General features: G+C 38.8%; 1 protein-coding gene across 3 annotated transcripts in view; it reads left to right on the forward strand.

Annotated features, from left to right (window-relative positions):
• Positions 1-12,603, forward strand: part of pde8b (phosphodiesterase 8B) — a 69,006-nt gene that overhangs the window by 23,734 nt on the left and 32,669 nt on the right. For 2 of the 3 annotated variants that reach the window (XM_082140592.1, XM_082140591.1), the window contains exon 2: positions 9,396-9,452. In XM_082140592.1, coding sequence (XP_081996718.1) covers positions 9,396-9,452 — 57 coding nt within the window. Of the gene's footprint in view, positions 1-8,721; positions 9,312-9,395; positions 9,453-12,603 lie in introns of those variants that run through there. The other variant, XM_082140593.1, reaches the window with a different exon arrangement.

Consider the following 12,603-nt stretch of genomic DNA (forward strand, 5'->3'; position numbering starts at 1 on the left):
TTCCTTTGGAATCACAATAGGGTGTTTGAAAGAGTCCTTGATAGATGAAAGTCTCCCTCCGACCTTGATGAGACCGTCCGTGTCCCTGAAAATGTCTAAGTGGAACAGTTTGTTGTGATGTGGAAGCTGGTTGCCTTTGGTTAACAGTTTTATCTCTTTTCCATATGTTTGTTTTTGTACATCCTGAATGATGACATGCACTGCACTTTCTTGTTCACTCACTGTAGCCGGTGCATTTGATTTGACTTTCTTGGCCCTTCTTATGAGACGTGCTACAGCTTTGACTGCTTTGGACCATGACGAGAACTTGGACAAACTTTCTGCAATGCTAAATGTCACTGTAACTTTGGTTAACATTGTCTGTGTTCTTCTGACTTCTGGATCTCCAAGGGACGGTTCCAGCTCTACACTTTGTGTTGTGGGCAGGTCCCTCTCCCAGAGAAAGGAGGGGCCGGTGAACCAGTTGGATGAGAGAAGCTCAGTGACCGATTTACCCCTAGACGCACTATCGGCTGGGTTCTCTTCCGATGGCACATAAAACCATTGCTGAGGGTTTGTACTTTGGCGAATCTTTTGGACTCTATTCGCTACAAAGGTATGGAAACGACGCGCCTCATTGTTTACGTAGCCCAAAACTACCTTCGAATCAGTCCAGAAATACTCTTTGACTTGAGCGTAGCAGAGTTCATCTCGCAACATGTTACTAACTGAGACTGAAACTACAGCTGCAGTTAACTCAAGTCGGGGAATTGTAGTCAACTTGGTAGGAGAAACACGGGCTTTGGCTATTACCAGCGAACAGTGAATCTCCTCTTTAACGTTTTTGGCTCTTAAATAGGTGCATTGTCCATAACCACTCGTGCTCGCATCCGAAAAGTGGTGCAACTCTATTTCTTTAAGCTCACCAAAACTAGCAGGAAAGTAACAACGAGTTATGTTTACCTTGTCTAAGTTGGCAAAGTCACGTTGCCAGCTCTCCCACCTTGGCCTCAGTGCTTCTGGCAGAGAGTCATCCCAGTTGATACCTTGATGACACATTTCCTGCAGGATCCTTTTTCCGTGAAGCACATATGGCGCCAGGAAGCCAAGGGGGTCGTAGATGGATGCAACAGTAGATAAGATGCCCCTACGTGTTGCTGGTTGGTCTTTTAAAGTGTTGTCAAATCTGAAGCAGTCCCTTTCAACGTTCCATTGGATGCCTAAGGCCCTTTCTTGTGGCATGTCTTTGAATGTTAAGTCCTTTGTTTTTGTCTCTACTGCACATTCAGACGGAGGGATGCTTTGTAGAACAGCAGGGCTATTTGAGATAAATTTGTGTAGACGGAGCCCTCCTTGCTTGCATATCTCTGTGGCCTCTTGTGCGAGCTGTATTGCCTTTTCAACTGTGTCTGTGCTTGTGACTCCGTCGTCCACATAAAAGTCCCTTTCCATGAACTCAGATCCTACAGGATGTGTGTGACAGTGTTCTTTAGCTAAATACTTTAGACCGTAATTTGCACACCCTGGAGATGATGTCGCACCGAAAAGATGTACCTTCATTCTGTATACCCGTGGCTGTGTCTCTGTGTTGCCGTTTTTCCACCACAGAAAACTCAGGTAACCTCTGTCGCACCGCTGGACGTGAAACTGGTGGAACATCTTCTCTATATCGCACATTAGAGCAATATGATGTCGTCTGAACCGTAGGAGGATGCCTGTAAGATTGTTAATCAGGTCTGGCCCTTGGAGAAGATGATCGTTTAGACTTGTACCATTGTGTTTGGCGGAACAATCGAATACAACACGAAGTTTAGTGGGCTTTTTGGGGTGATAAATCCCGTGATGGGGAAGGTACCATTGTTCACCTTGTTTCCCTTCATTGTGTACTTCTTCGACGTCACCCCTTTCAATAATGTCTTTCATGTAGGTTATATAGTCTCTTTTGTACTTTTCATCTTTGTTGAACTTTCGCTTTAAGTGTTCGAGTCTGATTTCAGCAAGCTTTCGGTTGTTGGGTAAGTGTGGCCTTTGTCTGAATGGTAGTGGCATCTCACAGTGTCCTTGTTCGTTTTTCCTTATTCCCTCCTTGAGCTTGTCCAAAAAGATGAGATCCTCTTGTGAGACTGTTTTGTCGCTTGCCTTTGTGTCCTTAAAATCTAACTCTAGCACGTTAATCACGTCCATGGGAGTTACAGGGGGTAATTCCTTTATTGTGATTCTATGACACAAACTTGACTGAGTTTCATTGAGCGCTGGTGTGGAGCCTCCAACGATACTCCACCCTAGGTCAGTGCGGATGGCATATGGCTCCTCACCTTCTCCTAATAGAACTTGTCTTGGAGCTAAAGTTCTGGGACAGTTAAATCCGATAAGAAGTCCAACATCACAACTCAGAAGAGGTGGTATCTTATCAACAATTTCGGTCAGGTGGGGCCATTGTTTTGCTGTGTCACTAGTGGGAATGTTGTCATAGTTAACTGGAATAAAGTCTTTGGTGTATGAGAGGGGTAGGTCGATACAAATGTCTGAGTCATAACCTCTCACACGCAGACCAGATACTCTGTTACTCTTGACAATAGAGTGAACACCCAGCATGGTAGTTAATTTTAACTTTACAGGGTGAGTGTCCGCGCGTAGCTGGTTGCTTAATTCTTCACAGACAAATGTGCTGTCACTTTGTGTGTCTAATAGTGCATAAACTAACTGCTCTTTAGACGGGCTCTGAACTGTAGACACCCAAACAGGAACAATCATGGATGTGCTACTTGACTCACCCACCTTAGTAACGTTGAGAGCTGTGACTGTCGCGGTTTCATTTGGAGTGCTTGGAGCGGTGTTGCCAGAGCTGCGAGATCTTTCATATGCCTTGTGATTGTCATTGTGCAGACAAGTGGGATGCCTTCCTTTGCAAATGTCACAAGTGTGGCGATGGCAACAATCTTTGGCGTTATGGCCCACCTTTAAGCATCCATAGCACAGTTTATTGTCCTTAACATATGTGCGCTTCTCTTCTAAGGGCTGATCTGAAAAGTTAGGGCACTTTGACAACTGGTGTTTTTCATCTTTGCAAAACATGCAGGGTACCTTTAATTTTGTGTTGCTTGTCCTTGCCTTGTTGTTTTGTACCGTGGTTTGCGTTGTGAAGACTTGTGAGGATCTGTTTGGTTTAAAGTCCTTTGTGGTCCTTTTTTCGTAGGATGAGCTGCATGAGTGAAGAGCATATGAAGAAGTGACCGGGTTGCATGCGATCTCTGCTTCGACTGCCACAAATTGTGCAAAGTCTTTGAAAGAGGGAAAATCCTTGCCATCCATAAGTGTAACTGTGACCTGTCGATTCCAACGGGCTGCCAGCCAGTCAGGAACTTTCTGCAACATCTTTTGATTTTCCTCACAGTCACTTAGTATTTCTAGACCTTTTACATATGGTGTGGCTTGGAGACATGCATTTAGAAAGTCTGAAAATGTCCTTAATCCTTCCGCATCCTTTGAGCTTATTTTAGGCCATTTTGACAGCTTGTCTCTGAAAGCTCTCTGGACAACAAAGGGTGGTCCATAACGTTGGTCAAGCTTTCGCCATGCATCCTTGTATGCCTCTTCATCACTGCGATAGAATATGCCCTCAAGACATTTTTGTGCTGGGCCTGTGACATACCTTTTGAGCAAGTGAAGCTTATCAGCAGGTGAGATGCTTTTGCAGTCCACAAGTGAAGAGAATGAAGCCTTCCATTCAATGTAGTTAATTGGATCTCCGCTGAACACTGTGGGCATTGGCACCGGGATTCTGTTTATGGTTATACTGTTTTGAATTGCTTGGGCCAACTGGGAAATGTCCGTGGGAGGTGCTTGAGTGACAATTTGAGGGTTTGGATTGTTCACCGTGGGATTTAACATATGGATAGACATGTTTTGTGGCATTAATGGTGGTAAGCCACTAGAGAGAGCTGGTGCTTCATTAACAGATTGGTGGTCAACAGAGAAAGGCATATTATTTGGTTGAATTTGCGGATTGTCCATATCCATGTTCATTTCTCTGTCGTAGATCTCAAGTTTTGCGCGAGCAGCTTGCATTTCCCTTTCTGCCTTTAAACGCTCAAGTTCAGATTCTATATCTTTCATTTTTTCCTTTTGTTTAATTTCCTCCTGCACAATTTTATATTCTGCTTCCTTTGCAGCCAACTCCGCAGCTGCATCAATCCTTTTGGCTGCGATGCTTGAAGTGTCTGACTGCTTACCGACACTAGACTGAGAGGCGGTACCGTAGATGGAGCGGGCGTACTGGTGTGACAGTAGCTGATGAAGGCGTTGTCTTTCTCTATCTGCTTCAAAATCACCATCTATTGCTGTTATACGTTCATTAAGTATTTTCATAATGTCTCTAGTTACTGCTTCACAAGAGTCCATTTTGCGTCTTGTGTCAGAAGATGGCATAGTACGTTCCCTTATTTCATTGTACACCTTCATCATGTTGTTCAGACCCTTTTCAATGTCATCGGCCATTTCACACAACTCGTGCTCTGATAAGTCAGTCTTTAGGCTTTCTCTGGATGTTCTGATTAGCCCTTTCCATTGTTCATAGAGACTTAGCAGTTTTTTGTCCTTTTTAATCAGTTCGTCCTTTTGGTAGACTAGCATTTTCTCCGTTAACACACTAGGCCGCTCTGAACGCCTGGGTAATGATAACTCGGTCGCAGCCTCCATTTTATGTAGTTCAGCTAATTGTTTTTCTTTGCGTTCAATATCGTCCTTTAATTCCTGCCTTGACCTGCTCTCTGTATCTCCTTGATGTAATAAAGCTCTCGTTTCATTGATTTCAGTTTGTAGCTTACGTGTTTGCTCTTCAATGTCGTCCATTTTCCGTGTTGTCGTAACGTTAGCTCGCTGCCTGTGCTGTTGCCGTTGTCCTTTGAATTCACGGGCCGCTCGACGTAACGTTAGCACTCTGAGGTGAAGCTCTTACTGTAGCATGCCCCCCGAACAAGGATGAGACTTTTACTGATGGTTTTATGATGTTTAATCCTTTATAAACTTTACTCCGTTCACCATATCACCAACGTAAGAGCTGAAATGTATACAAATGATATAACTGATCAGCTAACATTGTTCACATTCATATGGTCTTACATTTGTGCAAAAACGAACATATTTACAGACAAATTGCTCAACTGATTTACATTAACACACCTTTTGCCTCTTCGGAGGGGCTGCAAGCATGAAAATCAATGTTTATCAGGTCTCCGTGTCGAAGTGCCGTAGCTGCTATTTGGAATGACAAGCTGCTATATGCTATAAACTGCGCTAGCTAGAGAGCGTGCGTTCAAAAAGAAAACAAAAGCGCGCAGCTCAAAACCGGAAGTCAGCCACCTCAACACAATTTCAAAATAAAATACCTTTTTTTTTTTGTCACCTCTTCTGTAACAAACTTATGGTTATTTACAATATTGCAACAGTTTTTAACATTGATAATTATAACAAATGTTTTGTTGGGCAGCAAATCATCATATTAGAATGATTTCTGAAGGATCATGTGACACTGAAGACTGGAGTAATGATGCTGACAATTCAGCTTTGATCACAGGAATAAATGACCTTTTAAATTATATTAAAATAGATTTTTTAATTTTTTTTATAATATTTCAAAACATTACTGTTTTTATTGTATTTTGGGTCAAATGCAGCCATGGTGAGCATAATAGACTTCTTTATTAAAAACTATTACTGAGCCCAAACCTTTGAACAGTACTTTGAATACTTTAATATTATATACTTATAGTAATTATTTATATTATTTATATTGCAACTTTCCTCTGTAGATATTGATATTTTCATCAGCCATTAAAACAGACTATATCGGTCGACATCTGATAGAGATTTAGTGCCCAGATTTGCGCTACATTGGTCTATAAAATTTAATATTTTATATAATGTCACATCTCTAGAAGAAACATGAAGCCCTTACAGATATTTATCATGGTAACCATAGATTCCACCAAAGTACCAGTTACTCACTCCATTAGTTTGTACTCCCAATAAAATCCTAGTTTTTGCCACCAATGTCCTTAATAAAATAAGTAAAACATTCATGAAGGAGTGCTCTATTAATTTATCATGGTTTTGCAATTATAACTGAGGTAAATTTGGCAGAAATCATAGAATCAGGTTGGAGGTCAGATACAGTCAGATACTTCAAAGACCAGTTTCTAAAACCTCAGATGAGCCCAGAATTCATTCAGCGCCTCTGTTTCAGCGTGTGTGTGTGTGTGTGTGTGTGTGTGTGTGTGTGTGTGTGTGTGTGTGTGTGTGTGTGTGTGTGTGTGTGTGTGTGTGTGTGTGTGTGTGTGTGTGTGTGTGTGTGTGTGTGTGTGTGTGTGTGTGTGTGTGTGTGTGTGAAATCTAGGAGAGTAGCACAGATCTTTTATCCTGGAGAGATCTGCAGCATGAGAAGAGCTGAAGGCTCTTTGAAGAGCACACGACAAGAGAGAGACTGAAATGAAGCGTATGGAGTCACTTAAAGATAATTAAGAGAAATTTGAAGAAGTAAAATGCTTGGTTTGTTTATTGACACAGTCATCAAACACTTTATGATCTCTGTATCACCACTGACCATCGCATCATTTTACTGCACTCATCATTCCTTAAAGGTGTACTATGTCATTTTTTATGGTAAAAATTGAATATTGCAGTATTTATTATAAATGATCATCCGTGCCCATTGTGTCCTTGAAATGTTTAATCAAAATAACTTTCCCTCCCTCTTGCAGCGGCATCTCTTCTCTTTTCTGATGATGTGTTCATCCTGTCACTCACATGAGATCGACCAATAGCAAACCACAACCATCCAATCAATTCCTGATAGACAAAGTCCCGCCCTACATTTTTTCTCATTGGAGAAGCCGTTTCACTCGCAATATACGTCTCCATAGTACAAAGCCCTGCACGAGACTTGTGGGAAAAAATATATTAACAATTCGTTACTAATTCGCTCCCTCGTTTTAAGTAAATGTGTGCACGATATAATAATTTGTTCCCTCATTTGACTAAATCGTGGCCACATTACAATAATTAGTTTCCTTGTTGTAGTTAAATTAAAACGAAGGAACTAATTAGTACAACGTGGCCATTATTTACTAAATCAAGGGAACAAATTATATCGTGCGCACAATTTTGTAAAACGATGGAAATAATTATTATATCGTGCGCATGAATTACTTAAAACGAGGGCCACAATTTACTAATACAAGAGAACAAATTCTTAATTCATAGCCATGATATATATATATATTTGTTTTCTTGTAAGTCAGGTGTGTGTAGGATAGGGAAGAAAAGACAACTTCAATCACAACTTCTTCTGAGTCATGGCGACATTAAAACACTGTGGTCAACTGCTGGTTTGACCTATGATGTGAGTTTGGGACAGGATGACCTGAAAGCAAGTGTGCCGCACAAGTCCTGAAAAATGTATAATGTATAGGTCATATTCCCCACCGTCTCCATGTAATCTAATGGGACATGAGACAAAATAAACAATCAAATTACACTTCAAATAAAACATTTCCAAAGATGGTTTCTGTCACTTTAGGAAGTTTTATCACGCTGATGTCATGATTTACAGCTGAGATTGACAGCTTCACTAAGCGAAGTAGTCACTGAGACACTAACGGGCTTTCGGGAGGAGACGGGAGCTTTATCTTTAATTTCTACATTTCCATAACTGTTTATTTCACACTGACATTATGAGTTGTTCTGCAGTAATCTGTAGTTTTTACAGTCTATGCCTGAAAGGGGTTTTTGGGAAACATGTTATTAGTCCGTATGAGATGTGTGCTGTTACACATACCTATTTTTGTCTGGCAGATTGTAAAAAACACCTATCAATGTCCTGGCAACCATCACAGTGAGTTTTGCACTCACATTTTCGCAATTCCTTATTTGCGGTTATTGGTGCAGAACTTACACACATCATCTTTAATATTCAGTCTGAAGGCAGCTGTTAGGTATAGGTGTGAAGAGTGACAGTAAATTCTACGTCATAGATTTAGCTAATTGTATAGGATTTTTGTGGATTTAATACTCAGGCTTTAGCTGCTGTGTTTGTGTGTGTGTGTGTGTGTGTGTGTGTGTGTGTGTGTGTGTGTGTGTGTGTGTGTGTGTATGTGTGTGTCTGGTAAACCCTACATTATGGGGACCAAATATCCCAACAAGGATAGTAATACCAGAAATTGTATTAATAACCATGAGGAAAGCAGCTTATAAATCATACTAAGTGATGTAAAAATGCAGAAAGTTTTCTGTGATGGTATAGGTTTAGGGGTAGTGTTCGTGTAAGAAGATAGAAAATTCAGTTTGTATAGTATAAAAATCATTATGTCTATGGACTGTCCTCATAATGATAGGAAGACCAGTGTGTGTTTAGTCACAGGAATAGAAGCTCTTGACTGTAGATGACCTCTCAACGGGGCGAAATTAACATAAAACAGGCAGATGACAAAAGCTAATTTATGCTCTCCCATTTACAAAAGAGTGAAAGAGAGAAGCAGTTTTCTCAAGTAAATCGATTTTATTTTTACAATCAAAACAAAGGATTCCGTGTTGCAGTGTGTCTAAATATTAATACTCATTTCTTTATTGTTCTTGCCACATGAAATGTGCATTACATATGGTAGCATTTATAAACTCAACCCATTTTGTTGTTTCAACCCATGTTTGGGTCAAATATGGACAAACAACCATTGGTTGAAATGTTTTAATTACCCAACGGTTGGGTTAGTATATATTTTACCCAACCATGGGTTGAAACCACCCAGCATTTTTTAGAGTGTAGTGATTTTGATCTGTATTTAGCCTATGAAGGCTTTTTGTACATGTGTGTTTGTGTGTGAGTGTGTGTTTGTGTGTGAGTGTGAGTGTGTGATTCCTGCTGAGAGGCTTATGTGTAGTGTTAAAGTGGATGACGCAGGAAGCTTTGAGCCACCTGCTCTCTGTCATTGCAACAATGCTGCCTTACCATTTGGACAACGCTATAAAAAACAACCTTTTACTTTTTTTGACAATCTACATCATATCCGTCGATTGCTGTTGGAAGTGCTAGGATCTCTGGTTAAAAACCATGCTCTAATCTGCTGGATAACACCGTTGGATTGGAGTTCATGCTGATCAGGATGGCTACATCGGTCAATTCAACCTGTGAAACATTATTTCTTCGGTGGACTGACATTGTTTGTCTAATCTAGTTTGCGTAAATGGTTGTACTGGTGGACATTCAAGCACGTGTGCAAACAATGCGTGATTAAAAACAGGCTAGGCATGCCAGAATGTTGCTTCAGGGCTCTGAGATGGTAAAACCGGATACATTCTTCAATTTGTTGCCTTTCGTAACCTAATTTCAACAAAACGTACCTGTTTTTCTCAATCTCTCCCAGGTGTCTGCTGCAGAAGAGCGTTTAGGGCCGATGCGACTGACCCAGGAGCCCATTCAGGTAGAGTCCTAATGTTTAATCATTGTGTGTTTGCTGGAAAATTAATGCCTGTGCATTCAAAAGTTTGGAGTCAGTAAGCTTTTGAAAGAAGTCTCTTAAGTAATGCTCATTAAGGCTGCATTTATGTGATCAAAAATAGAGTAAAAACAGTAATATTACAGTAATATATAGATGTTAATATAATTTAAAAGAGCTATTTTCTAATATAATATATTTTTAAATTTATTCCTGTGATGCAAAGCTGAATTTTCAGCATCATTCCTCCAGTCTTCAGCATAACATGATCCTTCAGAAATCATTCTAATATGATGATTTTCTGCTCAAGAAATTAGTATCAATGTTGAAACCGGTTGTGCTGCTTAATATTGTTGTGGAAACCATGACACTTTTTTCAGAATTCTTTGATTAATAGAAATTTCACTACAGTGAAATCTTTTGTAACTATATGAATGTCTTTATTGTCACTTTTGATCAATTTAATGTGTCCTTGCTAAATAAAAGTATTAATTTCTCCCCAAAAAAACTTACTCAGCCCAAACTTTTGAATGGAAGGATATTTATTGCCTTTTTTAAGTCTAGATCAAGGGTTCTCAAAGTGGGGTTTGTGACCCATTGAAGTTTGGTTCAACTTGAAGAAATTATAACAGAAATATATTATTGTACAGTAGAATGTACTTCTCACCGTAGTAATAATAATAGTAATACAATTATTAAAGCTTCTTTTTTTTTTAAGGAATAATCAAAAAAATTCTTCCATGTTTTAGTTTTAACAGGAAACCTCTGTTGTGCAACCCTTTGCTAAAAAAAATAATAAAAGGAATTGTTACATTTTCATTTGATTACATATTTGAAAAGATTAGCCTTAATTTCATTACTGCCTTTTTTGCTGATAAATTTGTATTAAAACAAAAAATTCAACATTTCATTGGACCCTGTTATTGTAAACATAAAAAAAAAAAAAAATGAATTAAATTGATTAGACATGCTTCTTGATTATTAAAATGACTTAATATTAAATTACGTTTAATTAAATTAAGTTAAATTTAAATTTCATATGAGCCTAAACATGTCATTTTTGTTAAACTTTTAATAAATTGTTGATAAATTGTACAGTATATGCTGTTTAGTTTGAATTAATTAGGCATGCTTTATGATTACGAGAGTACAAACTGTAGCAAGCATTTGCTAACTATAATAATTATGAGGGGATCCCTGCCCCCAACTCCTGGCTTTGATCTGGTTAATGATCTGGGATGGGTAACAAAAGGTGCATGTTTAATTGGTTAATTGCTGAGACTGAATCCATGTGGGGGTTACTAAACCTCAGGTTGCTTTAAGTGAATGATCAAATGCTTTAAATGAAAAGGATGTGCTTTGACTTTATTTAAGTTAACCACCAAATTTTGACCAATTTGAAATTCGGCATTGGCCGATAATCTGGTCAGCTTGGCGAGCATCAGAAGTGTTATATCCTCCTTGTTTCGAGGCAAAATCTGTCGGCCTTGTCAGTGGATAAAAACATCTTTAAAATGTGAATATTGTATATTGAGTAAAATAATTTGTTAGCACTCTCTAAATGTCTGCACTACCCATTAAAACACAAACAAATTAGACAACCACTATAATATACACAGTTTCTAGCATTTTTTCATTATTCCAGGTTAGCATAGTTTTGCAGTGCAATCCGCACTTTATTTTCAAGCTTATGAGTTTATAGGATTAAAAAGCATAATTGCAGGTCACTGTGGAACCATGTAGAAATGCATCGCACACACTGCAGCTAAATTTGATTGTCCATTCAGCTTTTTGTGCTTAATCCTGTTCTGTACACACACAGTTCAGTAATTTATGGAAGGGACACTGCATTCTACAACTGGATTAACTCCTGAAAAATGCAGGTTGTGACAACCGCATTCACAAAAACTCTACGCAGTGTTTACAGAACTGAACTGAACATCTAGTTGCTAATGACATATTTACAGTTTTTCTCGATTGTTTACACACATTTTCTGAAAGCATGCCTCATATTCTCAGAACTCTACACACAAATCCCCAAAAAACACACACAATGGGCAAAACCCCTCAATTCTCCTGCAAAATGAAACTTTACATTCAAAACAATGTTATTTCTTCTCAAAATGGTATTTTGTTTTCAAATGACACACACAAACCATCATATGAATAGACATTTATAAGAACCAGTTGAACACTGATGTGCTCAATGTAAAACTCTATGATGAATGGAAAACACTTCTTCTCCATTCATCATAATGACTTAGGCCTTTTTTGTTCAGTGTAACACTTACTACAGACAGTACATACATAAGTGTGTTGTAAAATATTTGAGAATATTGTTTTTATACTCAGAACACACAAATACATGGTAACAAATATATTTTATTTTTCCCTCAAAAACAATGTACACACTGTACTGTACATCCCAACCAACACAAAGTTGGACATACAGTGGTCTACATACAAAACAACAGAAGAATTTACTGTATACAGTTACAGTAAAAAAATAAAATAAAATCCAATGTTGGCATCCATTGCTCCATTGAAGAGCGCACCTGTTGCCCTTTTATGCTAAAGCTCTGATTGCTAATTGTAAAACTGTGTGACGGGTGTTTGCCCATGTGATGAGTCAGTGTGTATATTTGAATGGCAGTGTGTTCCTTGTGAAAACAAGAGATTTTCTGCATGAAAATTGTGCCAAAAGCAGAGAATTGTGTGTAGTGTTTTGAAAAAAGTGTGTTTTAGAAGTACAATTTGAGTGTAAAGCAGGAATTGTGCTTGTAGTTTAGCAGAATTGGTTCAGGGAGATGGTGAATGAGTTACATGTTGTGGTCATTGTGTCTCAAGTACCAGAAAATGAGTGTAAACAATCGAGAAAAACTGTAAACATGTATCAGAGATATTTCTCCCTTTTGTACGCACAGTGCAAGATATCACAGGGAAAGAGGTACAAGCCTTGACTCATTTGTGTTGCCAGGTCTTGCTAGAAAAAAACAGCAAACAAGAACAAGCCCATACTAAACCAAAATAAGTCCAAATATTTCATATTGAAAATAATAGGCTACCAAAATATTGCGAACCCTTCCTGCCCACTTAAAAAACTCCATAACAAGCCCAAAAACGCCTGTATCAGCAG

The sequence above is a fragment of the Leuciscus leuciscus genome (assembly GCF_965113295.1).
Source record: "Leuciscus leuciscus genome assembly, chromosome: 16".
In the NCBI taxonomy this organism is placed as follows: domain Eukaryota; kingdom Metazoa; phylum Chordata; class Actinopteri; order Cypriniformes; family Leuciscidae; genus Leuciscus; species Leuciscus leuciscus.